General features: G+C 42.1%; 3 protein-coding genes across 23 annotated transcripts in view; 1 reads left to right on the forward strand and 2 right to left on the reverse strand.

Moving 5' to 3' along the window:
- Positions 1-861: 861 nt before the first annotated feature.
- Positions 862-9662, reverse strand: LOC128880390 (putative fatty acyl-CoA reductase CG5065). Its single transcript, XM_054130426.1, has 10 exons — positions 9520-9662; positions 8859-9077; positions 7540-7788; positions 7259-7404; positions 4600-4709; positions 4335-4527; positions 3818-4066; positions 3580-3759; positions 3423-3503; positions 862-1070 (listed from the first exon to the last, which is right to left on the reverse strand). Exons 1-10 carry the CDS (start codon positions 9523-9525, stop codon positions 950-952), a joined length of 1554 nt encoding a protein of 517 aa, XP_053986401.1. The 5' UTR covers positions 9526-9662; the 3' UTR covers positions 862-949.
- LOC128880216 (dynein axonemal intermediate chain 7-like) lies at positions 1077-20534 on the forward strand. Of its 6 annotated transcripts, none has more exons than XM_054130056.1 (17): positions 9800-11251; positions 11352-12156; positions 12226-12385; positions 12690-13087; positions 13367-13553; positions 13636-13776; positions 13870-13944; positions 14335-14534; positions 14810-14994; positions 15065-15361; positions 15444-15605; positions 15686-15839; positions 15978-16269; positions 16921-17016; positions 17100-17321; positions 17977-18084; positions 18143-20534. In XM_054130056.1, exons 4-17 carry the CDS (start codon positions 12984-12986, stop codon positions 18281-18283), a joined length of 2364 nt encoding a protein of 787 aa, XP_053986031.1. In that variant the 5' UTR covers positions 9800-11251; positions 11352-12156; positions 12226-12385; positions 12690-12983; the 3' UTR covers positions 18284-20534. The 6 variants fall into 6 exon arrangements, 5 of the variants coding, with proteins under 5 accessions (XP_053986060.1, XP_053986031.1, XP_053986051.1 ...); XM_054130076.1 differs by having other exon boundaries at positions 11474-12156; XM_054130049.1 differs by having other exon boundaries at positions 9800-10948; positions 11126-12156.
- LOC128880318 (synaptotagmin-7) overlaps positions 19021-26837 on the reverse strand; it is a 68171-nt gene continuing 60354 nt past the window's right edge. For all 16 annotated transcript variants that reach the window (XM_054130273.1, XM_054130291.1, XM_054130282.1 and 13 more), the window contains one exon: positions 19021-26112. In XM_054130273.1, the coding sequence (XP_053986248.1) occupies positions 26012-26112 (101 nt within the window). In that variant the 3' untranslated portion in view covers positions 19021-26011. The remainder of the gene's footprint in view (positions 26113-26837) is intronic.

Genomic DNA, 26837 nt, shown 5'->3' on the forward strand with positions numbered 1-26837 from the left:
TGACAAGTTCATTCACCTTGCATTTGTTGTAAATTTTCTCGTTAGTGCTGATATACAGGGTGACTCCAGCAACTAGACCACTGTATTCTGTAATTGTAAGGAGATAATAAAAGGAGGTACGAATGACTTCAGTTTTTAGAAAATCTTGCGGATGACACATTCGAGTGGATCTTAATCAGGCGAACATGACAGTCGAGGTATTGAGTCAATATCTCGTTACGATCAAAGCATCGCGAGCCTGTGTTCTATTTCGCTGATAATACTTTATACTGCATCTCGCTGGCGATAGAAGATTATCTAGCAGCCAGGGGAATGTATAAACTCCAAGAAGTGCTGATATCGTTCCTTGTTTAACGTGTCAAAGGAGAAGTAATGCAACCCGATAAGACACGTATTAAAAATTTCACGCCATTGGTGCTGTATCTCGACTAATTGTTTGTACGATACACCATTCAAAGTTGAGTGGGAAAGTTTTTAGCTTGCGTATCGGTGCAGCACCGCTTCGAAGTGAAGCTGTTGCTCGAATCGAAGAAACGCAGACAATGGTGGAAATGCCACAGTTTCTCGAAGGGCGAGCTAAAATTCTATTTCGAGGCGTGGATGTTTTCAATTTTCTCAAAGATATATGAAAATGGATGTGGGAAATACGTTACATTTGCTACGAGACAGAGGAGAAAAAGAAAAGTGGTAACCTTAATCCAACTGTTCCTGAAATAGATGATTGGTATAAATACATACCAAGCATTTAACTCTCTGAACTCCAAACAGGAGAAATTGTTTTCTACTGCTCCTTGAAAAATCAGTTCTTGCACCTTCAATCATCTTTATCAAGGAAGGGCTGCGGATAGAGGAATAAAAAAGTATCTTCATCAGTTTTATTCGTTCAACAAACGACACTGTTCACCCTTATTTTATTTAAATGTTCGAAGATCGAGGTCCTCAGGAACAATTAGTAGCTGCGAAGAATTTGAAACTGCCTATAAATGTGCGCAAAGAATCCAGCCCTTGCAAGGATCCACGCGAGCACCCCCATGATGACGACGTTGTATATCCTGTCGAGCCACTCCATCCTGCAACAACCAGCAACAACGTTAACCACGATAGTTGCTCGTGTCGAGAGCGTTTAGCGAAGCGACGAGAATGCAAAATCGAATGCGCTGTCCTTCCGAGAATCAGCGTCGGCGAATGCAAATGCTATAATTATTGCGGCGTGCGACTAAAAATATCGAACAAGTGGGAGAGACATGGACGCTCGCGGCTTTTCGGTTATTATGTATACAGGGAACGGGGTTTCCCGCTCGCGACCAAGCGTCACGCCAACGACTACCGCGTCGCTTCCAGCTAGGGTCGAATCTAAAGTTTATAAACTTCTGAGCACACTAATACTAGGGTCTCGACTGGCTATCACAATGGAAGGTGGAATTTCCACTCACAAAAAAGTAGATGATCATAAATATTTAAAAGATGATTTCATTAAGGATTTTCTTAAGCTTAATATTATTAATGTATGAAACCCTGAAGAATTTTAATGCACCCCTGTAAGAGCTCGCGACCCCTGGCTTAAGAAAGTCTGAGATCCACGCTATATTACAAAATTCTACGCTACAATCTTTGAGATTATACCAATCTCCCAATCAAACTCTTCTTATTTCTACTCTATACTCCATTTCCGGGGCCCCTGTGCACGTAGAAGATCCCAGTTTTCGTACAGCCCTGCTGCGTCCACCTCCACCATTCCCAAACAAAGACTGGAATTGACTTACCATCGAGTAGTCGAGCGCTTAAGTTGTCGCGAACGATTCGTAAATACCGATTGGAAAGAAAGGAAGAATGGCGGAAGGAGGGAGAACAGAATCAAGGGCAAACACGTATGTTCGGTGGTGAGGAGGCGGAGGAGGAGGGACGCGACACGCGATCGATCAAACGAACTGCGCGCAGAATATGTGCTTTGAGGTAAGAGTGAATTGTTCCCTGGTAGCTACGATCCTGCATTCCAAGTAAAACAAACACTTTTCATTCGTTATCGTTATTTGCAGCTATAAACTCGACTTTAACGATAGTGTCCTTGTTAGCATAGAAGCAGTAGATGCGTTCAGACTTGCAAACGATAGAATATGACTTGTTATATATCGCCATGGTCGATACAGAGGGATGTGTACTGATTTTGATGAGAGTTTTCACGAGTGAGCGTAAACATTTGGTCCGATTGACCTTGGTACCAGGGAATAACCATTTTTGTTCTCCAGATGATCTTAATTAAGACCCGAACTTGCATAACTAGTTCCACTAAAGGCTTATACAGAGTGGACTAAAACACATGGTCATTTGTGTACATATAATGCTCGGCAAATAAGCATAACAGAGATTAAGAACTGAATAATTTATCAACTACAAGAGATGCATTACAAAACAGGCGCCTCAAGTTGCTCCCCCCAGCCTACGGGAAAAACCTGGCATTCTCGCGAACGTGCCAACTTCAACGAGGAAACGTGTCGAGCTATGCATTAAAGTAGGCGGAAGACACTTGAACACCTGTGATGACAATTTCATCGTTTTACCTCGAAAACTGTTGAATTTTCCCACATTTATCATGCACTAATTTTCAACACACCCTGTATGCAATGCACGGTGACTCGAAACTTTTCTTGTTACTAATTGCCTCGTCTATTATAATTCCTCGAATTAGTCACCAATAACGATTCAGTGTAAATGCATGGTCTAGGGTAATTGGTGATAATGTAATCTGAATCGTTTTCCTCAATGAGAATTAACACAGGTTCATCTTGTATCGATTTCTCGAGTAATCATTTGCATGAGTTATTGGAAAGAGATTCATTAGACATTACATGTGTGTGATGTATACTAATGCATCGCGATCTTTCAGTTTGAAGTCAACGGTTTGAGCCAAGAGGCTTTTTGAATAGAGGATTTTGTAATGGACGATCTTCTAATCTAATGGATGGGGCGTAGGTTTCTTAGCCCTTCGCGCTCACCTGGGGTCAAAATGCGCAACTTTAAACTAGAATTACTACAAGTTATTAATTTTATGAAAATACATTAAAAATTGTCAGAGTTATGATTTTTTTTAGTAAAAAAAAGTTTTTTTTATGCATGCATTGCCTCCTTGCTGATTTTTTTTGCCATTTTGAAAATTTGATAAAAATTTTTTTCCATGATATTTTCATTCTGAAAGGCTCAAACTAATATCCTGAATTTTTACGAATCGTTCGGAACGATACTGACAACGCGGCAATCGTTTAAACATGGCTGGGGTGATTGGGACTCCCTGTGACCGACGCGTTATTTTCAGAACGTGTGACCTCGGAGGGTTAGGGTCGAAGCTCACCAATTTGAAAGTCAAAACGCACCCATCCTTCTAGTATAGTGAAAACAGCCAAGCGTACATATGAATGTCACTTTACCTTTTGTAATGCCGCTTGACATCATCCATTCGCGACATGTCTTCGTGCAGGAGGTACTTTTTCGCCCCGATTAGACAGCTCCTGGTTGAAAAAATGTTTATTCGCATGGCGAGTCGAGATAACCATACTAGTCGCAAGTCCACGAGATTCTACTCACTGGAAGTATCGCTCTACGTCGAAGTTCTCATAGTCGTATCCGAAGATCGGTCTCTCCGCTGGAGGAACGTCTTTGGTCAGGATCTGCAGCATCTTGGGGTTGCGGAAGGTCCACTCGTTGTGCAGGAAGTGCCGCAGCTGAACGACGGTGTTGTAGACCTTCCTTTGAATGCTGATGAGCCTGCAAGCCATACGATGTTCACAATAATAATACACACGAAGAGGAGACGTTTGTTTACATTGGTTTTCGCCCGCTCAATTTCAGGAGTGCGTCGATAAATATGGCCGGTATTAGGTGAACGATCCACGTTAGGATGTAATGAATGAAAGTGCTGGTTGTGATGTAGGTCCGCGGGTACCAGATGATGCCCTCTAGTGGCGTATTCCTGTTGATCCTGTGGCCCATCGCGACCAGCTCCCTGTTGAGGATGCGACGGATCTGGTAGGATGTCGAGTTGTACACGTGGACTTCAGGATCCTTGGTTACCCTGGAAATTATTCAAAGTTGAACATCGAGACCTTGAACTCAAAGAAGTTTGACCTTGATTGAAGTGAACATAGCCAGATCTCTAACTTCTAGAGGCCTAGGATTTTTCAATGAAACATACTGAAAGTTCATAAAGAACAGATTCGAGCTGCAGGCAACATCGCTAGAAGGTAGTCCATCGCCACGTTAATCCTCGATATCTTTGACCAAAGGTCTGGCTATGTCCAATTAAGTAGGTTCGTTTAGAATCTAAACTTTAGATACGATACGTTTCTATTCCTCGTTTCCACGCGGCGGTTAGCATGGCTTTAATGGCGACGTCTACGGGGAGGAAATCGGAGGCAGATACGGGGTTCGTGCAAGCCACTCGCAGGACACCCTTTCCACCACCAATCAGCATTCCTACAGGCCCATTGAAATTGTCTATCCAGCCTTCCACTGGTTCCTGGATCGACGATATCACTGAACAACGCAACAATCATTTCTGCATGTAATCTCTGTCCAAGGTGAAATCTTATAACGAGGTTTACTTACCTATCGATGGTCGGAAGATGACGGTTGGCAGATCTTTCGAGTAATCGTTGATCACCTCCTCTGCCAGTCGTTTGCTCAGTGTGTAGGTGTTGGGCATCGAACCCAAGTACCTACAACCAGGAAAATAATATACAGGGTGTCCCAGCCTAAGTGATACGGAGCTCTAGCTCCAAAAACTATCGGCCGAATGGAAAATTTCAAATATGAAAATTGCATGGTAAAATGGGGCTCATGTTTCAGCGAGAAGGAATTTTTGTTAACTTTGTTATTTAACGAGATATGATGGTCAAGTTTCGTTTCTCAAATAGTAGTATATATATTTTTTTAACTTCCCGATTTATAGGGAAGTTATTGTATTTGCCCCTAAAATGAAAAATCGATTTTTTAGCAGATCTCCATGTTCCAAGGTCATTGGAGTAATTTTAGCCTATTTTTAAGAAATTGTTCGCGTGCGTGCGTGTATGTGCGCGCGCGCGCGCGCGCGCGTATGTATGTACGTATGTAAACAAATTTTTCGTTAACGTTTTTTAAAAAACTAATAGCGAGATCAAAATGATCGATGATGCAATCGATGTGTATCAATCTAACTTAGAGCTAACTAGATTTTCTTCTAATTCGGTCCAGTAGTTTTTTAGTTTCTTTATAAAAACTTATCTCAATAACGCAATCTAGATGAGAGAATATAAATTTATGAGTGAATAACTAAACGGAAATAAATAATATATATACATATATTATTATTATTATATTATATGCGTATATAATACATGTATGTATACATATATATATATATATATACAGGGTGTTTAATTTTAATCCACCACCACGGATAACTTAAGAAATGTGCATCGGATCAAAAAACATCTCAATGCGATAACCCATTTCCAAGACGAATTCATTAAGGCCCCATACCACAGTGCGCGCGCGGTAAGTGGGTGTATTTTTAATAATTTTTTTCGAGCAAACGATGAATGTTTTTTTTTTGTCATTGATACTTCTATCCAATATATACATAAATAAGACACTACACAAATTTTCTTATCCAAATATTACGAATAGTTTGCGGTGTACGCAGCTATCAAAAGGACACTCTGCCGAAATTGCTGCTTGGTGGTTGATAGCGATTAAGCCATACGGTTCATCTGAAGAAAAAAAAAAGCTATATTTATAAACTAGACATATAGGTTTATAGCATCACGTAGGGAAACTTCGATATCTAGAAAAAAAAATGCCGGACCAGCGAATTTTATTTCCCATTTTCACAGACAATTTTCATTCATTATGAATAAAAATAAAATAGAAAGGGACCCTTTATAAAGAAATCCCTACGTGGTGCTGTAAACCTATATGTCTAGTTTATAAATATATATTCTTTTTTTCTTCAGATGAACCGTATAGCTTAATCGCTGTCAACCACCAAGTAGCAACTTCGTCAGAGTGTAGCGGTGTACACCGCAAACTATTCGTAATATTTGCATTATAAAATTTGTGTAGTGTCTTATTTATGTATATATTGGATAGAAGTATCAATGACAAAAAGAAACATTCATCGTTTGCTCGAAAAAAATTATTAAAAATACACCCACTTACCGCGCGCGCACTGTGGTATGGGGCCTTAAGCTTTAATATATTTACCCGATTTTTATTAGTTTTCAAGCTAGAACGTTTCAAAGTTTGCTAATTTTCAAGGAGAAAACACCGGTCCCATTGATGCAGTAAGCACCATGCGGTTCTTGAAATCGATACGGATGGTCTCGCTTGGGATTCTAGGCCCAACGAAGGAAAATGGGAAGAATCCCAATATTCTTCCCATTTTCTTGAAAATTTGCAAACTTTGAAACGTTATAGCTTGAAAACTAATAAAAATCGTGCAAATACATTAAAGCTTAATGAATTCGTCTTGAAAAGTACTATCGCATTGTATAAAAAAAAATATATAATTCCATTTGAAAAACGAAACTTGACCATCATATCTCGTTAAGTAACAATAGTTAACAAAACTTCCTTCTCGCTGAAACATGAGCGTTATAAGATGAGTTTATATTCACCGGTGTAATATGTTCCGAACCGATTGATACGCTTCTGTCGAGTGTTTTTTTTTTCTTGGACCTCTTTCTCTTTCCACTATCTGTCCTTTTCTACGTTCGACGCTCGACGCGTGTCAAGTGTAAACACATAAAAACTTCGAGTGCAATGTTTTGGGTCTCCGATTTTGTATGACTCCTTCAGTCGTTACTGTATCTTCGAATGTTTTGCCAACAAACTTCGAGTGTAGAGAAGGACAGCGAACGAAGAAGAGGACGGAGCGACATGCGAAAATGGCGACCAACACCGGGATCATTTCGGTGAGACAATATGTAGTAAATATGTTGCGAATTACGTCATGTTTGGTCTCATTTTAATCAGAAAAATGGCAGGAATACGATGATAACAGGTTTACAACAAAAACGGTAATAATAAAAAAAGTTTGATCGTTACATTAGCATTGTCTCATCGAGATATCCGATCCCGGATCATGTTGTTGTTCATTTATCGTAGAGAAATTTGTGCATTTAAGGAGACTGTTGAATTATATATGTACGTGCCATTACATTATAACATGCCAATGAATTATTCTGAATAAACAAGTAATGGTGAAAATAGAGAGGGGGTATCGTACTTGGGTGAAATAGTGCGTATCGTCTCCTCGTCGAGAGTTTCGACCATCTTTATGGCGCTCTTCCAGTTTATCAGCGGAGGGTAAACTATCTCGTCCACGACAGGCTTGTCTGCGTGGGCGTATGCGGAGCTAACGTGCATGAGGGCCTTCAAGAAACACAAGTAACGTCGATTAGTGTTCAATCGTTGATTCAAAGGACGATATAAGAGGGAGAAGATGTTTGATGTTTGGTAGAATCGACTTTTCCATCAAGCATCAAGGAAAAAGTAACGTCTACTTGCCACCAACTTCTTCATCGATCCCGCCATGATGCAAACGTCTCTAGTTGAGCGGGTGTTCGAGAATATGTCCTTTTGCAGATTCTCGTCGAACCTAACGTTCGCGGCCACGTGGAAGATCACCGAAACTCGATCGATGATAACTTGTCTCTCCATCGTGCCCAGACCCAACCCTTCAACGGCCGTGTCGCCCTGAACTGGAATTAGCTTCTCGAAGGAGGACGGTTGCTCTTCTCGCAGCTTGTCGAACAGCTTACAGAAATAATTATAAAATATTAGAGTTTGATATAATTTTTTTTTTGTTTATATTATTATTAACAGAAAATTTACAACTGGCTCTTGGAGTCAACTAGCAAATTTGATCAATGTGGGTGTCGCGTGTGTGGACGACGTTCAGTAGCGTTTCTACTGACAATAAAAAAAAACATCATTTACATTTGTAGATCAGTTGGCTTTTGTCTCTTTAGTCTCCTTGTCGTTGGTGCTTCGTTTAGTATCTTAGCTAGTTCGTTGGGATGATTTGTTATTTTATTTTTATATGTAGTTGCAAATTCTTTTACGTCCTCGTTGACATACTGTATCTCTAAATCTTTATGGAGGGTATCATCACTGACATACCATGATGCAGCAGTTATGGTCCTTAGTGCTTGGTTTTGGAATCTCTGAATTAAATTTATATTGCTTTTCTTGGCGCATTCCCAGAGTTGAATTCCGCATGTCCATAATGGAATGATAGCAGCTTTGTAAAGGAATACTTCGTTTTGTAGCGTGAGTGGTGAGTTTGAGTCCCAGAATCCAATATATACTTCTAATTTTGATGTCGAGTTGTTTTCTCTTCATTTTTAGGTGTTTACTCCAAGTAAGTATTCTATCGAGGTGAAGGCCGAGGTATTTGACGTTATCAGTTGCTTTGAGTTTTTCCTTATTCAGTGTGACCTCTGGGCACGTAACATGTCTTGTGGTAAATGTGATACGAGCTGATTTGCTAGGGTTAATTTTAATTTTCCATTTTCTTGCCCAATCTTCTGTCTTATTCAATGCCTCCTGTAGTAACCTTGATGCTTCTATGGGGTTTTGAGCATCTCTTCACATACAGGGAGATGTGATGTGTAAATTTGGTATAATATGTGATATAATTTGAAATAAATTGTATAAATGAAATGCGAGCTAAAAAATCCCTGCGGAATCCAAGGCAAATATCATTAAAGATGAGAGACACGGCACTGAGAAGGAGTTCAAGGACTAAAATCCACTTTTTCGAGGGTGAAAATAATCAGTAAGGATCGAACCACCCCTTCTACCGACGAATCTCCCCGACTTACTGGTAATTCAAGCATTTTTTTCAATCTGTCGTCGATGGACATTCCGTTCTTGGGGCGTATCAGCAGGAATATCTCTCGAACACCCGGGCAGGATCTCAGAAGCTTTTCGATCAACACCTTGCCCAGGAAGCCAGTGCCACCAGTGATGAAGATGCTCCTTTCAGCGTAGAACGCGACTATCGAGTTCCGTTCCATCGCTTTCTTGTCGATTTTATTTGCCTAGTAAGAAGGACTAGTGTTGAAAAGAATCTCAATCTAAAAATCCAGAAGTTCTATACTTATCGATATATTGCAGATGTTTACGCATTTATGGCAAATTGACATGCGGGCGAATCTATAAGAATGTTCACAAATCCGTACATATATTACAAGATAAAATATACTTTATTTAACTTTCAATTCTATTTTTGTATCAGTGGAAATATTACTCTGCATAAATATCCACAGTCTACTTATCGATAATACGTTCAAATCGGTCGTGCTATTAATTTTAATTGACAATTATCAAGAGTCTATTTTTGTACTTGAAGAATATTGATTTCTACTCGATACTAGTGGTTTAAATGTTATCGAAATGTATTAAACGTAAATGGTACTGGTTTTCATATACGATCGTTAATGTTGCAGTTGAATAAAAGAACGATTTGTTGGCGAAACTTACAGCCATCGTGCTGACGGTGGATGTCAGTAACCTGTTCGCTTTCCTCGATGATATTCCTTTGAGTTCTCTTCACTTTTAGATGCCCGTTTGTTCCCTAGCCACGACTAAACGCGAATGAACGAACCACTGAAATCCGCCGGAAATGACAAAGCAGACCTTTGAATAATTTCATTCTGATCGATCAGTTCAAAGATCACACGTTACATATGTATTCGTGGATTATTTAGATGCAGTCGTGACGATGCAGTGCACAGAGGAGCTTAATCGGACCGAAACATCCGAAAATGTCGAACTTTCTCACCTCTGATGTGGGACTCGGATATTTTTGTATAACACTGCCGTGTGATATCATCAGCTGCATACGTTCTCTGCAAATTACGTTTCGTGGGTTCAATCAATCTTCGATCAATCGCACCGCATTAAAAAATAAGAAATTGCTCAAAATATAAGCTCAAATGGATTTCAGTGGTCATCAAAGATAGAGCCTCGAATTAAAATTAATATTTCGAAGTATTTATTTACTTCTCCTAAGAACAATATCATCGACCATCAAAGAATTATTTTTTTTTTTTTCATCGTGCATTGGCCATAGACATATGAAGATATAGATCGATATATAGATATATCGGGGGTCTGATATTCGAGGCGTTGAAAGCACTCGTCTGACATCGATTTATTCCGGTAAGACTCGGTAGTATTCGGTTCACATTTCACATGTACACACACCATACCGTGAATGTGTCATATTTTCATATATTACGTCAGCGCACTTCACATCGCGTGTTTTTAACCGACTTCGAAAAGGAGAAGGTTACTCAATTCGACATGTATATTTTTTTGATTTTATTTTTTTGATTAATCAAGATGTCAAACGTCGTATAACCTTCGTCGCTCAGAAGCGCAAAACGCTTAAAAGACAAATAACGTATATTACAAATAGTATCAAATAAAATGTTAAATATAAAATTTACTATTGTATAATAATTTAAATAAGTAGTCTTCTTCAAATTTAATATTTAGAACGCAAGATTGTTTGAATACTTGTAAATTTCCTTGCAATGTGAAATCTAATATCTTCATATGTCTATCTATGGCATTGGGTCAAAGGTTCGTTTCGAGCACCCGATAGATCAGTGATTCCCAAAGTGGGCGCCACCACCCCCTAATGGGTCCTGCAACGTTTCAGGGGGGGCGCTGATGGCCAATGTGGGCTGTAATTCAAAAGTTCTTAATTGCATTTCCTTCGTCATATTTAGTGGAACGTGGATTCAGTGCGGTAACCAATTTATTAACAAAAAAAAAAGAAACCAATTGCAAATAAACAATCGTGGTGATTTAAGATTACTGCTGGCGAAAATAGAGCCGAGGATTACTAAATTGTTAGCAGCGCACCAGGTTCATCCTTCTCATTAAGATGATTTCCAAAGTTGTAAGTTTGTTTTGTATTACATTCTATTCCGAATTCAATAAATAGTTTCATAATTTCAAAGTTCAATGTTTCTAATTTACACCTTCCTTTACTATATTTTACGAATAGGGTAGAAACATTAATACATATATATTTCGTATTAATTGTTATTAAAATTTAAAAAGAATTAATTTCCAGAGTGCGCTAAGCAATATTTTTTTCTGGAAAGGGGGCGGTAGGACAAAAAGGTTTGGGAACCACTGCGATAGATCGTTCGTCGGACATTTGTTTCGACCTTCGATGGATCGTATCGGCCAACTGCAGGTCAGTGGCCGCGTTTGCTTCAATGGAGTGGATCGCAATACGTGGGGTTATTGAATTTCTAAATCAGATCTATAAAGACTAATAAGCCTAATCTAATAAGATTTCAGTGGTTCTCCTGGACGCAGTCACCTTGAACATTTTTTTTTTTCTTACTGTTCGACGCAATTCTCTTCCTGAATCTTTTCAACTGTGCCAAATCCTCAGGCTTCGTCCTCGTTTTAGGGAAAATGGGAGAGTCACAAATGGGCCAATCAAGAGAATAGGAAGGATCATCTTCTCTAGAATGAAGACGAAGCTCAGGGAACGGATATAAGTCACACTCGAGGAGATCTAGGATTATGCTCGCGAAGGAAATGTGTTTTAACTTGGAAGGCATTAAATAGTCAAGACGGTTAGAACTTCGATAAAAGTAACATATGCAAGTCACAATAATTATCGTTATCGCTGTTCAAACAGAGTAATAAAACTGGGACACATTGGAGGAACGTCGTAAATAATAAAACAACGGAATAACAGTGTGTTACATATTCGTTAATTTTAAAGTGGTCCCATATCGATTTAGGGAAAAAATTTTTATACTTTCATAGAATTTGGATATTTTGAAACGTTATAGTGCAGTTAAACTTAAACTACTTTAAGGAAAAGAATGGCCGCTAAAATCTTGGGTTAGTTTATCACTTTCTATAGAGCATTGTGTAAACTTTTTGATTTACAAACGCGCATAGTAAACGCGTAAGCGAGGTCTAAGAATCTCGAGGCGATAAACTCATTGATTATTCGAATCGGAGCGCCATGTCGACGACGCTGTCGATATCGACGTCGGCCACAGCGCCAACGCATGAAAATGTGAAAGCTTCCTCCGTTCGTCTGACCTCTGACCTCATGGATGGCGAACATGACTCGAGGTTTGACCCGCCATGTAAGATAGCAATCAGGAAAAATTATATACACTATGCATATTTATCGTTTTCCAGGGAAACTCTGAGAGTAGAATGGTCAGAGAGCCAAGAAATTCAAGAACGACCTCGCGTTTTGTCTGAAATCTTGTACGACGAGTATGAAACAGAAGGAGAACCGTCTAAATGGAAGGAATTCGCGAAATCGACGGATGATCCTCGTCGCGTACAGTCCTTGGTAGACCACGATTCATCTTCGCATTACATTTTCATTCTTAATAATTAGTAGACTGCGGATCTTTATGCATTTATAGGAAATTTGAATGTGCAAGAATCTACAAAATGCAAACAATATGCAAGAATATAAAAAAGATTGAAAGTAAAGTTCGTGTTATAATATTTGCAGAATAAAATAAATTCCTATTTAGGTACAATTTTTGTATGTACGTTCGCAAAGATTTTATTTTGCATAAAGATCCGCAGTCTAATAATTAGTAAAACATAAATGATTTAATTATTTATGCGAAATTCGAACGTTTCAGTTCGAGAAGTGGCGAGGGTGGCAGGTTAAGTTCGCTCTAGCGAGGATACAGATTAAGCGTCATTTCATCTTCCACGTCTACGGCGTCCCGCGAGCCGCAACACTGTCTGGCTCGTCTTCCGAGTTCCTCGAAACGCGTCGACGCGTCCTCAGGTTGCGACACATTCCCGACAGGCTTGTGTTCGCGCGAACGCCGCAGGCGATCTGGAAACGAAACGTGTTCGATCCTCTTCGGTCTCCATCGATGTAGAAGGCCACTGCGCGTGCCACGGTTAAGTCTAAGAGACGCCGGGGTATGAAGAGAAAGGAACGAAAAGCTTCCCCGAAGACGGAGGTTGCGTCCGTTGCTGGCGATGGTGCCACTGTCATCAGTGGCGGCGAGGAAGCGGGGGACATCAGGTAAATGATAGAGAAAGGCGCGTTATGTCTGAAAAGATGAATTCGCATCGATATAAAGGTAGTAAATAGGGATTGAAATTACAAGTTTTTTCCAAATTTACAAGTCTTAGATGCAGTAGAACCCCATTTACTCGAACTTGTACTCTACTGCATCTAAGACTTGGTTGGCTCCGACCGAGTTCTACTGTATTCGTAATACTCGAGGTTTTTCATTCCTGAAGCGTTAATTTGTGTATTAAGCTGTGCTTAACACGTTATCTACTTCATGTTGCATCACAGGGACCGGATGATAAAGGACATGCAGGAGCAGATCCGGCTGGAGCTGTACAACGAGCAGCAGAAGGCGAAACTGGAGGAGGTGGAAGCTGCGGATCGCGAGGCTCAGCTAGAAGAGACTCGAGAGATTCTGCTTCGGCACTGGTCAGCGTACACAGAAAATGAGCGTATCTTGGAAGAAAAAGAGAATGTTGGTACAGCTGGAAGATTCAGCGGTCCCCCGATTACAGATTTCTGAAAGCAGAATCGATTTAATGTATTACGAATTTTAGTGGGAGAGATACATGACCTGCGACGGTCTACCAGATCCTGGGTCGCTGTCCGACATGAACACCTTTCTGTTTCTTTGGACATTGGAGAATGAGACTACGAGCATGGACGTGATGGCGGACAAATGTCATGTAATCACTGACGTAGGTAGCGCGCGTCATTACGATCAAGTACGCACTTGCGTTTCGCTGTACGATTAAACGTCGAAGGTAACCCTGTATCGATATTCGTTGCAGTTATTAACCAAGCTCGAGAGGATCATTCGTTTCTCCACGATCATTTCGAGGCAGTATGCGGCTGAATGCGAACTGGTGAATTTCTACTAGAGTGTTACTAGAGCAGGGACCACTCAAAGTTTCTACATATTTATGTATCAACTAAAAAGAAATTGATTCGTTTACATTTGTTTAGCTGTGCTGTCTTCTTGGAGTTATTGTGTTTTTGAATATTGAAAAGAGTTTTTCGATAAATAGCAGGGATTTAAAAAGCATTTCATTCATATAAAGAAGGATGAATTCGAACAATAATATTTAAATAGTCGAAAGAATGATATTCGAAGAGGAACATCGAAATTATTCGAAAATTCTCATGCCTCACTCGTTGTACAAAAAAAAAGAAAAGAAAAACATATACATGTCGAATTGAGTAACCTCCTTTTCGAAGTCGGTTAAAAATAGACGTCGTCACTCCGCCGTTCTCAGATCGCCAGAGAGCTGCGTAAGAAGCTTCAGCTATGGATAGATCACGCATGCTACAGACTGCTGCGCCATATCGAAGCGAACATGACAAGAGAGGACATGAAGACGACCAGATACGTTCGTGTGTCTACCAAACTAGTATGCTGCGTTTGGGCGCCGATAGCGCTGCCAGTTGGAATGAAGCGACTTACAGACAAGGAGAGGTAAACCAATCAGTAGACTGCGGAGCTTTATGGATTTATAGGAAATTTTAATGTGCAAGAAACTACGAAATGCGAACAATATGCAAGAATATAAAAAAGATTGAAAGTAAAGTTCATGTTAAAATATTTGCAGAATAAAATAAATTCCTATTTAGGTTCAATTTTTGTAGGCACGTTCGTGAAGATTTTATTTTGCATAAAGATCCAGAGTCTACCAATCAGTAATAATAATAATAATAATAAATCAATACTGGACACATTGGTGATTCCAACAGACAGCCAATCGAGGTCCAATTCGAAGAGATGAAGCTGACGATTAAAATGCCAGCAGACGTGGACTGCCACTCCATGGCGATTCGTGGCCTCTGGCTGGCCTACGACCATTACTCGGTCGATACGAACTCCTACTGGATTCCTGAGATTCCTGAGGAACTCGTGGAGCTGTGGGACAGTACTCTCAGTGCGTCGATCTTCCCTGAACATTTTCTTTTCACTTGGTTTCGTTTCTTTACATTCTTTTTCACGCTCAGGCCTCCTGGAGTTCTCCAAGAGAGACCACGAAGAGAAGCTTAGGATACGAAAGGAGCAAGCTAAGGAACGAAGCTTGCGATTGGAAGAGAAGAAGGCGATACTAGAGAGGATGGAGAACCCACCTGTCCCAGCTAGCGCTCAGAGAAGAGGCAAACGAGGCAGGAAACAAAAGAAACCGCAGTCGGCGAAAGGCGCGTTTCCTGCGTTCGAAGAAAAGCTGGCGACTTTTGTTCCTCCTGAGACGGAACTTCTGCCATACTTGCCCACGCCTAACGAAATCCTTCGGCAGAGGGAAGGTGAGCTTTATCAGCTTATCTTGAGACTCTTCGGAAGGCACCAGGCATTGGAATCTTGATCGGTATACCTTTTCAAACGCAGAGGAGTACCGACAAGAGGCTCGAAAGTTGCTGTTCACTAAATGCGAAAAGACTGAAGTCAATTTACGGAAATACAGAATCCTCGGAGGAGTGTTTCACGTGAACCTCATCTACCAACCACCACAACCCAAGGACCTGGGCCAAGAGACTAGTCTGACAACTCGTGAGTCCAGCCTATTCGAGATGATGCAATTCTCATGTGATAAATAATACGTTTTCATCCATATTGGATATGCCTCGCAGTCGAGCTGCCCAAGGAACCAAAGTTCGTCCAATTTTCGAGACCCTACGTCCCGCCACAGCCAGCGCCCGACTCTGAGAGGACGCCAGAAGTAATCGAGGCGGAGATGAAGGCTCTGGAAACCGCAATGGAGGCGCTAGTCTTGATTACTCTCGAGTTTGTATTTTTCTAGGCTATACGTACTCTTTCTGACCTGACTCGATCACGCCTTGATGATTCTTCAACCTTAGTGAAACCCTGTAGCTCATATTCCACATCTTCTTGCGATCTGGGTGATCCTACTCGGTTTCCTAGGTTACCAGACACGGTTTTCTGGTTCGAGCCGCCATTGGTCGCCCACTGGATAACAGAGAAGAATATGTGGTCGACCAAGGACGTCCACGACATCAAGTACAACGAGGAGAAGCAGACGATCGCGTTCAGAAGCGGTAAATTAGGCGTTCACGGATTAGCCGCCTACAAGTTTGCGAATCTGCCGTTCCAGAGCTGGGAACTGAAGCCTGAAATGGGGAAGAGTGGCCGTCTCAATGGCGGGGTGGTCTTGAGCATCACTGGGGCTACGGTTCAGGCTGAATTCATAGTCAGAGTACGATACCTGATCACCTGACTTAACTCTTACGTCAATATCAGGGCATTTTTTCCTTCAAAGATATCGCTGGTTTCAAGTATTATCTGTACAACATGAAAAATACTGGTTCAGGTAGTGGCACGATGGGCATGGGCAAGATGGATGCTTGCGAGCAGTACTCCACGTTGACACTACTACACGTAGATGTTCAACCCTTTGCACTCGAAGCCTTTTTTCCTGGTATCTACTAGCAACTCGAGATGTTTCTTAGCATTCTATTGTCATGAATTCTAAGCTATCTAGATTTAAGAACAAGGTCACCTTTACCTCCCCGACAATGATTTTATCGACACTTGGAGCTCCAAAGAAATTAAACCTAAAGAAACATCAGGTGAATTGTAGATTTGCTGCGTGAAACCTAATGGTGACTGAGAGTCATATCTCGAGTGCAAAAGGTTAATACTACCATGGCTATAGCAAGTATAACCTCTACTACTGGTTCGTAAGCTCCCAGTTGCCCATGCCTGGTTCACCGACTAACGCCACCAGAATTCAACCAAACCTCGATAGGCCAAACCAAGTATCGTAAAGTAAATAAAGAAATTCTGTGCGTGGCATAAATACGATTCGAGTAATCAGCAAAGCCTTCTTCTCTCATCTTAAACGCAGGAGGATCGAGTCTGTTTGAACTCGCTCGTAGGTGGCTCGTCGAAGCCACTCGAAGGGATACTCAAAGAATTCATCGAGCTGGAGTCCCTGATCGAAGTATGTACCCTCTTTCGAAAACACTTTAATAGCGGTACCGTGTCGTTTGACCGAGTATTTTAGCAAACGTTCGCACTTGCCAGCGAATGCAACAGGTCGGATGCGACCTCTTTCCTGAGCGAGACGCCGCGAGCTATTTGAAAGGACTGGCTACTAAGCATCCGATCGCGGAGAAACACTTGCAAGAGTGCATGGCTTTGTTGTCTACCGCCTACACCTTCGCCTGGTCTCGATGGAACGCGACGCGCAGCTTCTGGGAGATCGTATTGCAGTTCAAAGAGGTCCACGGCTGCGTTGCCAAAGAGGTATCTCTCCGAATACATTACTCAGACTTCTTCAAGAAAGGTACTTTCAGGGTACTTAAAGAAAGGTTCTTTAAGATATTTCCAAACCTTGGTATGAGGGATCTATGATCTGGCTGGATCGATACCGAAGCTGAGGGTCGTGGAAGCCTTCTTGTCTCTATTTCTTAACCCTTTGCACTCGGGAGGTGATTCTCAGTCACCATTAGGTTTCACGCAGCAAATCTACAATACCTAATGTTTCTTTAGGTTTAGTTTCTTTGGAGCTCCAAGTGTCAATAAAATGATTGTCGGCGAGGTAAAGGTGACCTTATTCTCAAATCTAGATAGCTTAGAATTCATGGCAATACAATGCTAAGAAACATCTCGAGTAGATAACAGAAAAAAAGACCTCGAGTTCAAAGGGTTAAGTTCTCGGTGACTTGTTCGCCAATCTTCTGGACTATAATATTTTGTTAACTTTCATCCAATTTCTCTGCAATTGTATCTGTTTACTCTGTTTCTACATGCTTCTAGAAATTGTAGGCTCCATTTTCCTCTCTCTATAAAGCTATAAAGTACTCGCTGTCCTATCTACTGGTTCAATTCAAATTATTGTCATGGATTTACAACCCTCTCTCCGGGGGTTGGGTGTTTTCAAATATGTTTGTTGGTTCAGCGAACGAGCATAACGCTCCTAGTAACGCACTCGAGGACCATGCGCATACGCTGCACCGAGGTCAGCCCTGAGTTCTCAGACTTACCCCTTGATGATGAAGACAACAAGGTAAATGGAATCTTTTTTATGTTTCTCTATCTACTATTAATTCTTCTCTTTATTGAAGTTCTACGCAGACCTCTATCACCTGGCGATAAACACAGCAGGTATCAAGACTCGACTCTTGATAGAGCGAACATCATTCAAACTGATGACGACGGTCGCGCGACTCTTACAGCGCACCAATGTCATTGGGATGTCATCTTAACAGCTACATGATCTTGAATATCGTGAAATAAAATAAAATTAACTTCGAGTGAACAATTAGTACGAACATAATGAATGAAAGTAAATACTGAAAGAGGACAATAAATTGGAATGTTCGATAAAATATGTGAAGAGCTATCATCTTTAAATCACAGAAATACGATTGAAAGAAGGTGACCCAGTAAACCTTAGACCAGCGTTCCCCACCCTGTGTTCTGTGAAAAGCGAACGAACTAATTACTCGAACTATTATTTGTGCCTCTTGAACTCCTCCAGCGCTGTACATTTACTTATCGATCTCCCCGTTGTATTGTTTAATATATTCCTCACCATTAATGCTAGAAAACTGAAAGCTCTTCCAGTTTGAATGGACCTCCCTCTCGTCGAGTCGATAATTTCAATCAACCCTCCAACATTATAGGGACATTCGAACAATATTCCGTTCTAGTTTTTCGAACCAAACATTGACTAACAAAACACAGAATTGCGTTCGCTTTAAAACAAATCAGACCTAAGCTTTGAAATTCAAAAAGTTCTTGTATCGATTTAATTTCAAGAAATACATATTCGAGGGAGTCAAGGTGTCAAATGCTTTCTACTTTTTGTATGAAAGAATATATCACCTATCTCTCTCTGAAAAAAAAAAAATTGTCATAGAACTTCCACAGAAATAAACAAGCTCTCGCGCCTCCTCCCTCTCTCTTCTACTAATGGAGGGTAACGAAGCGTACGCAGTGCGGTCTTTCCGAAACGAAATTCCTTTTTATTCGAATACATAACGTATATCGAGCGTCAAAGCGATATTCAGGAAATAATAAACGCCTCCGTTCGATCTGCACCTGAACGCAAAACGATATCACGAAGGAAAACACACAGCGATATCGAGATTACGGCTAAGCGGCAAAGAGTTTAATTGATGCGCTTCGACGGGGGTGGTGGTTTTTTGGGGGTGTGGGCTTCTCTTTTCCGGGGGCTCCCGGGGGTCGGGGGGGTAAACAGTGGGGAACACTACGACACGGAAACGATACGACGTTTAAACCCGTAGCCGAACCGACAGAGCTGGCGCGCATTACGTGCGCCACGCATCTCTATAATAAATGTTCAACGCTGTCTGCCAGCGTGGTTCGCTGCTTTTTTTTCCGGTTTTTGTTTTGGTAACATCCATGAGTACATAGGTTAGTTAGTTGTTTGATCTGTTTCTCTCGATACGATCGATTTTTTTTTCTTTTTTATGTAACGTACGTGTATGCAATACGAAGCTAAAAAATATACAGTGTTGCGCGCTGCGAGGACCGGACACGCGTGAGAGGCGTCCAGATGGATCGATAGCTGAAATTTTCACCTCTACCACTTCTTCCATCCACCCCCTACCCTTCTTTTCGCTACTGCTATTGGCTCCCCCAAATTTGGCGTAAAAATTCGTTTCTCTCCGGGTCCCGTTTCGCTCGAGCTGATCCATCGCGAGCGTCTCTCGCGCGTGTCCAGTGAGCGAAGAATGCATCACTTTGTATCCGCTACATTCTCTAACTACGTATTTCCCTATACATATTTTCTGCCGCCTTCATCTCCACCGTTTGATATGCGTTCCAAGCCGCCTCGCTCTTCCTTCGTTTTTTTTTTTTCATTGGTTATTTCATCGAGTTCCACGGGTCTCAGCGGCTTTCTGATCTACCAGCCGATCTACGAGCTTGCGGCGATATTTTGCAAGAGGTATTCTTGGGCGAGGATGTTTCTTTTTTCTTGCTTTGGAGTTGTCGGAGGTCGAGACATTGATTAATGCGGGAGGTGTAAAGACAGCGAAAGAGTGATGCAGGCTCCTTCCACTTGGAGTTGACCAATCAAAGACATCCTCGTCGCGGTTACAAAAAGCGTCGCCTAGAGGTAGGTACACTATCTTGTTTCACAGACACGCAGCTAAATATCGAGTCACGCGTACACAGACGCTACTAGCAACTGGGCCAATGGCTACTATGGCCCATCCCATGGTCGGGGCCTGTAGCACTCTTCTAACACTATAATTCATAATTATCCTCAAGAGGGATTTTCTTTGAAGAGTTTAGCCAATTAAATGTTCCTTTGTATTCCTGCAACTCCAAAGTGAGAACAAGTTATTCGTAACATATTTTTGGTTTAGAATAAGTTCTTTTTGAATGCTTGTAAAATATCTCCATAAGGTTGTAGATTGCCTTGTACAGTATGCGGGCGCGCGTTCTAACGACAAAACTCCGAGCGCGCTTCCACCATTTCACTCTCTCTCCTCCCCCCCCCTTCTTGTTACATTTTCACGTCCACGTTCGGATGCAGCTCCGCCGAATCGATACGCGTTTGTATTGTTGTTGTTGTTGTTGTTGTTGTTGTTGTTGTAGTTGTAGTAGTAGTAGTAGTAGTAGTAGTTCACCGAGCAAATGAAACCAGATAGAAGAAAGAGGGCGAGAGACCGAAGATCGACCGTTCCTCGGAGAAGTATTTATCGTAGAGTTTTAAAAATATTCGCTGTTTTTTGGTCTCTGAGATGATACATGCTTCTCAATAAAAAGGAAGAGAAAGAGAAAGGTGAGAAGGTATGCTAATTTATAATCTAGAACATCGCTCAACTGTAACGCGATCATTCGACGCGAAAACTCTTCTTCCACTTTGCAATCGGAAGCTTCCTTACTGTGATACGACCAGTTGAACTTCATTGATATGTTTTTCGGCGCGCGCCATTTTTATTCCAGTCAGCCGATCGTGCGAGCGGAAGTCACGGGCACGTGTCATGGTCGCGCGAAAACTTTAGCGGCTTATATCTCGATAACGAAGCCTCGGTTTGTAAAATGGAAAAGAACTTTCGAAAAGATATTTAAATTCTCTGTAAAACAGTTTCGAGAAACTAAAACTCAACGTTCGCAATGCAAAACACTTTGTTTCTCTTCATTTCTTATCTTCTCTTTCTACGCCTATCTTCTTCGTTCCTACCTACGACTCTACGATTCGTTGTATTTCTCATATTTTCTTCTCACGTGTCGTTAAACTCTTATCGTTCATTGCGAAAATTGAACCCCATCCTTCGTTAGAACTAGCCTCCCTCATTCTTTCTCCCTATATTTGTTTTTATGCCACAACAAGTATCATCCTTCAGACCAACGAACAACGAACCTTTCGTAGCTCTACCACATGAAGTAGTATTTATTGTTTTACGGTACTGTAACACGCGATTCTACCGCGACCAGCTGAACCGGTAACTCGGATTCGGTTAAGGGGATTCGATCGCTAAGCTCGTAAATGTCGAGCAACGACGACGCGTTTATTTATATTTTTTTTTCCTTTTTTCTTTTTTTAATCATCATCACGCGCGTATTAAAATCCTATTAGCGCTCGCTATCGTTTATCGCAAACTCGAACTTGACTCGTAAGCCGCTTACGATTGAGGTAATCCATGGTATAAGGCCCAATTCGCATCCAGTTCGAACTAACGCGTACTGTTAGCTGTATACCCTACCTATCTCGACGATTCGTTTGGCTCTAAAAGTTTTTAGAATTAACGCGCGCTCCCAGCGTCGCGACGGAACGCGTTAAACCGCAAAACGTTCGCGACCGGTTTGCTCTATCGACAAAATCTATTCGGTGATCGGTATATGCGCAACACAGACTAGAGCCCACGATGTGGTACATGTATTAACCCTCCATGCATGGGCAAGAAGATGGCCCGCGTACCACTGACGGGCACAGAAATAAGTGACGTCACAGTGACATATGAAGATAGGAGAGCAAACGCAGTGAGAACGTAGAAGTCGTGCACGATTGGTCCTAGTCCGTTCAAGTCTCGCTGCGATGTGGGCGGACTCGTAACTGTGCTCGCCTGTGGTTCACGGAAAACCCAGTTGCCCGTCTCTATTCTATTGCACGAATTTTATATTCTTCTTAAACATGTTATTTCTTCAGTGTTTATATATCGACGAGTTGTATGCAAACCTTGTTATACTCCTGATCGAGTGTATCGTGCAATAGAGTGTATCGTAAAATAGTGGGCCCTAGTACGGAACCACTGAACTAAAGTCTACGTGTACAACTCGCCCTTAATTGATATCGTACGTTTGTAAGCTCTTTTTCACGGTCCTTGCCCACGAACGCGACTATTCGTACTTGCGGGTGCGCGATGATCGAGGAAAAGCAGAGGTCCGCGTGTAGTTTTGGCACTTGATCATGGACATTTCCAAAAGTCGCGTCTTAATCGTTCGTGAACGCTTTCTCTCTCTCTCGTAAACGCTTTAACGCGTCCCGTTTCAACGAGTTCGCGCCAAATCGGAATTTTCCAGTTGAAATGTTTGCATTTCGCGTGCAACGATATAATACACTGTCTCTACACAACATACAAACGTTAGTCTAACTGTATTTTTTTTTTTACCATTTTTTTTTCTTGTTTGTGCTAGTCGATACTTGCGTGTACACATATGCGATGCGTGTACGTGTAGACCTGTCCGAATTTTTGTGCGTCGCGCTGCGTACGCCGTGTCTCTGTGCACGTGTATCTGTATGTGTATTTGTTTGTGCGTGTCTGTGTTCATTTGGTGTAATGTGAAATGGCTGTATGTGTGTTCGTGTAATTAACGATGAATTTTTCTTCCACGAGTTTCGCGCGCACGCGACTCAAAGCGCAGCCGATGGGCAAAATTTGAATCGAGTACGAATTAGGTACAGCGATACCTCGCATAATGATACAATATTGGAAACGTCTATCTACGTAAATGAATCTTCAAGGTGAGGTGTTTTCATCAGCCAACCACCTTTCACTCTAGCCCAACAAGCATAACCAATACGATGACATCTGACCTCGAATCTGAGCAGGTTTTCTCAATATCCGAGGCACCACTGTATATCGATTTATCCGAACAGTGAAACTTCTGCTTGTCCATTGTCAGTGTATTTTTTCCAATTTATGTGCAACGATTTGTTTCTCAAATATTCCTGTCTGACGATTTTGCCCATCCCCTGAACTAGAGTCCGCCCGCGCGTGAAATCGTTTGGTATTTCGTTACAGCTCGTAAATTGAATCGTTGAATGTAAAAATATTCGTCGACTGCGCTGGTACGCGCTACATATCTTTGTTTCTGCGACGTCGCGGTACACACTCATGAGGCGCGAGCGCAATATCTACGCGCGTAAACCTAATCGCTACGGGGGGTGGTGTTTACATTTTTTTCTTTTTAAATCTCTTGTTGTGTCGACGCTCATGATCGCACGCTGCTCGTTCTCGCCAAGTCACCCTTTCACGCGGCGCCGTTTGAAATGCACACGCAAACGCAACACGCACACTCACACTCACCGAGCGCAAATACATATACAGTGTATACGCGTATACGCGTGTACGCGTACACCCAACCGTGCGTAAATACACGCACGTTCTCACGTATACACGTATGCACTCGCGAAAATCTGCAATTGCTGCAAAAAATCTGAATTCGATCATCGGGGATCGCTCTACGTTTTATCGTCAACAACAGCAAACTATTTGAATGTGTAACTCTTAAGATTAATTCAAGGTATAACACCGATCACAATTTTCGTCGCTTCCAAAAAATCTCCGACTTCGTCGATACAAAAGTTCCGTCAAAAATATCACTGCTTTATCGTTTTCTACTAGTAAGAATTCAACATTACGTCCCGGTGTCCCGTTCCGATCGCTCGTCGAAAATTAACAAGAGAGGGATTCGAAGAAACCGGAGGGGCTTGAGGGCTGAGAAAAACCTAGAAAGAGTGGGTGGTTCGCGGGGGGTGGGGATGGGAGGGTACGGGAGCAAGGACAAACGGTGCGAGCACGTGTCCAATCTTTGGGCATATGTGGCAGACTGACGGGGGGCAGTGGGGGTCGGGGGTGGTTGGGGATTGGTGGGAATCGGTGGAAACGGAGAACGTCAATCGATATGGAGGATTCGGGGGTGGTAAACGAACAGAAAAAGTACCGAATTGTCGAGTCCCAGCTGTCGTTTATAGCTCCTCTTATCGATTCGACCGCATCGACCCGCTTTATGCAGCACCGTCAGCCACGTGATCGCTTTGCGACTACTTTCGGGATGATCACTGGCAATTGTCGGATTAATCGGTAATCAGCAATTGGAAGATACATTTGTCAACGTCTTGGATGGTGTTGAAAAATTTGCGAGTTATCACTAGCCGGGGTTGGGTCGACAGAGAGCGGGATGAGATTCATAGATAGTGGTCAAGGTAACGTCTGTTCGCGAATCCGAGCAAGGTTTATCAATATCCGAGGCATTACTTTGAAATCTTCCATACTTATCATCACTGATTATTTATCAATCTCTAATCGTGATCACTAGACTGCAGATTCTACGCATTTATCCCCTTAATAATGGGAAACCTATGCAAAATGAACTATTAATATTATTAAATGATTCATGGAGTACATTCTACGCATACGTTCCATGCAAGTTTTCCATATAGACACGAATACCTTGAATCCACCGTTCAGTGACGACTGATAGCTAGGGAACCATAATTGTTAAGTTTTACCAAACGGTGATCCGCGGGAGCCGACGCGAAAAAGAGCAACGCGGAACTCGACTAGACGGTAGTTCGCGACGCTTCCGCTCCGCTCGGGGCTGGCGGTTGGCGCTGGAATCGAAAGACACCGGATACACGAGACATAGGAAACGCTTGATCGCGTCAACGGGTTACTCGAAGCAACGGTATCACGTACTAGGTACGTATTTACGCGTGCAAAACAGTCATAAAAATAACGTTCGATGTAAATGTCAATAAAGTCGCGAAAGTAACATCGATCGGTCACGTTTATCGAGCGTCTATGGCCGCTCAAGTTGTACGTATACGACCGCGGCACGCAATCTCGCGTGAAAACGAGCTCTCGTTTATCGTTCGTGTCAGAAGTGAATTCGAATACGGTTCGCCCGTTGAGTCGTTGTCGTGCACGAAGGAAGAAAAGAAACGAAAAGAAAAACAAGTGGGTATCGATGGTCGGGGGGAGGTCGGGGCGAAAGTGTGTGTGTGTGTGTGTGTGCGTGGAGGGGGAGAGGGGAGGGGAGTGAAATATGTAAAGCGTCGGCCCGTGACGTCGTAATAAGGGAATATCGTCGACGCGGATTCAAATGAAAATCGTATATCGCCTCGCGAGACTCTTCGACCCGGCGGGGAGAGACCGCGTGGCGTTTGTGAGTCGTATTGTCGGAAAGTAGAGGGAGCCACGCTCGATCTTTCCATTCTGCGCGGAAGGTTAACCTAAAAGGGGGCGAACCAGAGTTGGGCAGTGATCACTTTGCGATTACACTTGCGATACTCACGATTGTTAGCAAGAAATTTGCAATCGGAAACGAGCAATTGATAACCATACGGTGTTAACCCTGTCTGATTATTTGTTAATCGATAATAGTGATCGCTGATCGCTCGATAATCGTAATCGTGGATCGTGGTTTGCCCAACAATGGTGGATACGCGCAGGCTGACCACGCGCGACGCGAGGGAAACCCAAGAACAGGGGAAACGTGGCGTCTCGATCGACGGTCGCGACCATTTTGGCCGATTCGCGACTTTCGAAGCCTGAATCGGCGCCGACACCCAACGACGACGCGTAGAATGGTTACGATCGGTTTCGCGTCGTCGGAGGACAACCGAATACCAATTTAGTCGAGCAGGTTCGAGAGATCGGGAGGTACTGGTATAAGTTAGATCGACGATTTCGCTCCCGCGAAATACAGATATGGATCGCGCACTCGAACGTTTACTCAGGCTTGAGTCGATGCCACTGAACGATCGTCTGGCGTGGCTTCGTGATCATGTCCTGCCAATGTTTCGTTTCGCTCGCCCCGCTCCCGTTTTTCCCTGAAACATTTCAATCAGTATTCCGTTGAATACCGAGGCGTTAATGAATATCGTTTTGGCTAAACAAACTTCAATTTTCAGTTCAATAAATAAATAAACAAATGACCTAATTAAAATGAAATAATACGTACACTTTCTCTACTTGTGTAACAAAGGCGTTATCAATTAATCAATCTTCACAGTAGGTCGCCCCGACCAGGCAAACATTCATTTGCTTTCGAAAGTCCAGAATCAATAATCGTATATACAAATGATTCGTTTACTTTTCAAAGTCCTGAATCAATAATCGTATATATAAATGATTCGTTTGCTTTTCAAAGTCCTGAATCAATGATTGGATTGAACTTGTCGCAAGAAGAGAATGAGTTACCCGCGGCCTACAACAATATTATCGCAGCAGGAATAATATATCGAAGAAGGATCTTACAACGATATTGAATTTTACAAACAATGGTTCTAGAAAGCTAACTTTGTCATCGCGTTGGCTTAGAATTGAACAAGTTCCATTATTAAGCTGGACAACTATATTTGCTGTTATTACCATTCACGACGACCTCTCGTGTGAACTAGTATTCTCAACCTTGACTCGATTAAGAACAAAGGGAAGACACAGGTTCAATAGTGTATTAGATATACGAGTAGCATTGTCTTCGTGTGTTCCGGTGCACAATCTACTTATGAAGTAAACACGTCCATTGCATTAAACACGATCTGCCCTATTTCTG

This window comes from Hylaeus volcanicus, chromosome 1, assembly GCF_026283585.1.
Source record: "Hylaeus volcanicus isolate JK05 chromosome 1, UHH_iyHylVolc1.0_haploid, whole genome shotgun sequence".
NCBI lineage: Eukaryota > Metazoa > Arthropoda > Insecta > Hymenoptera > Colletidae > Hylaeus > Hylaeus volcanicus.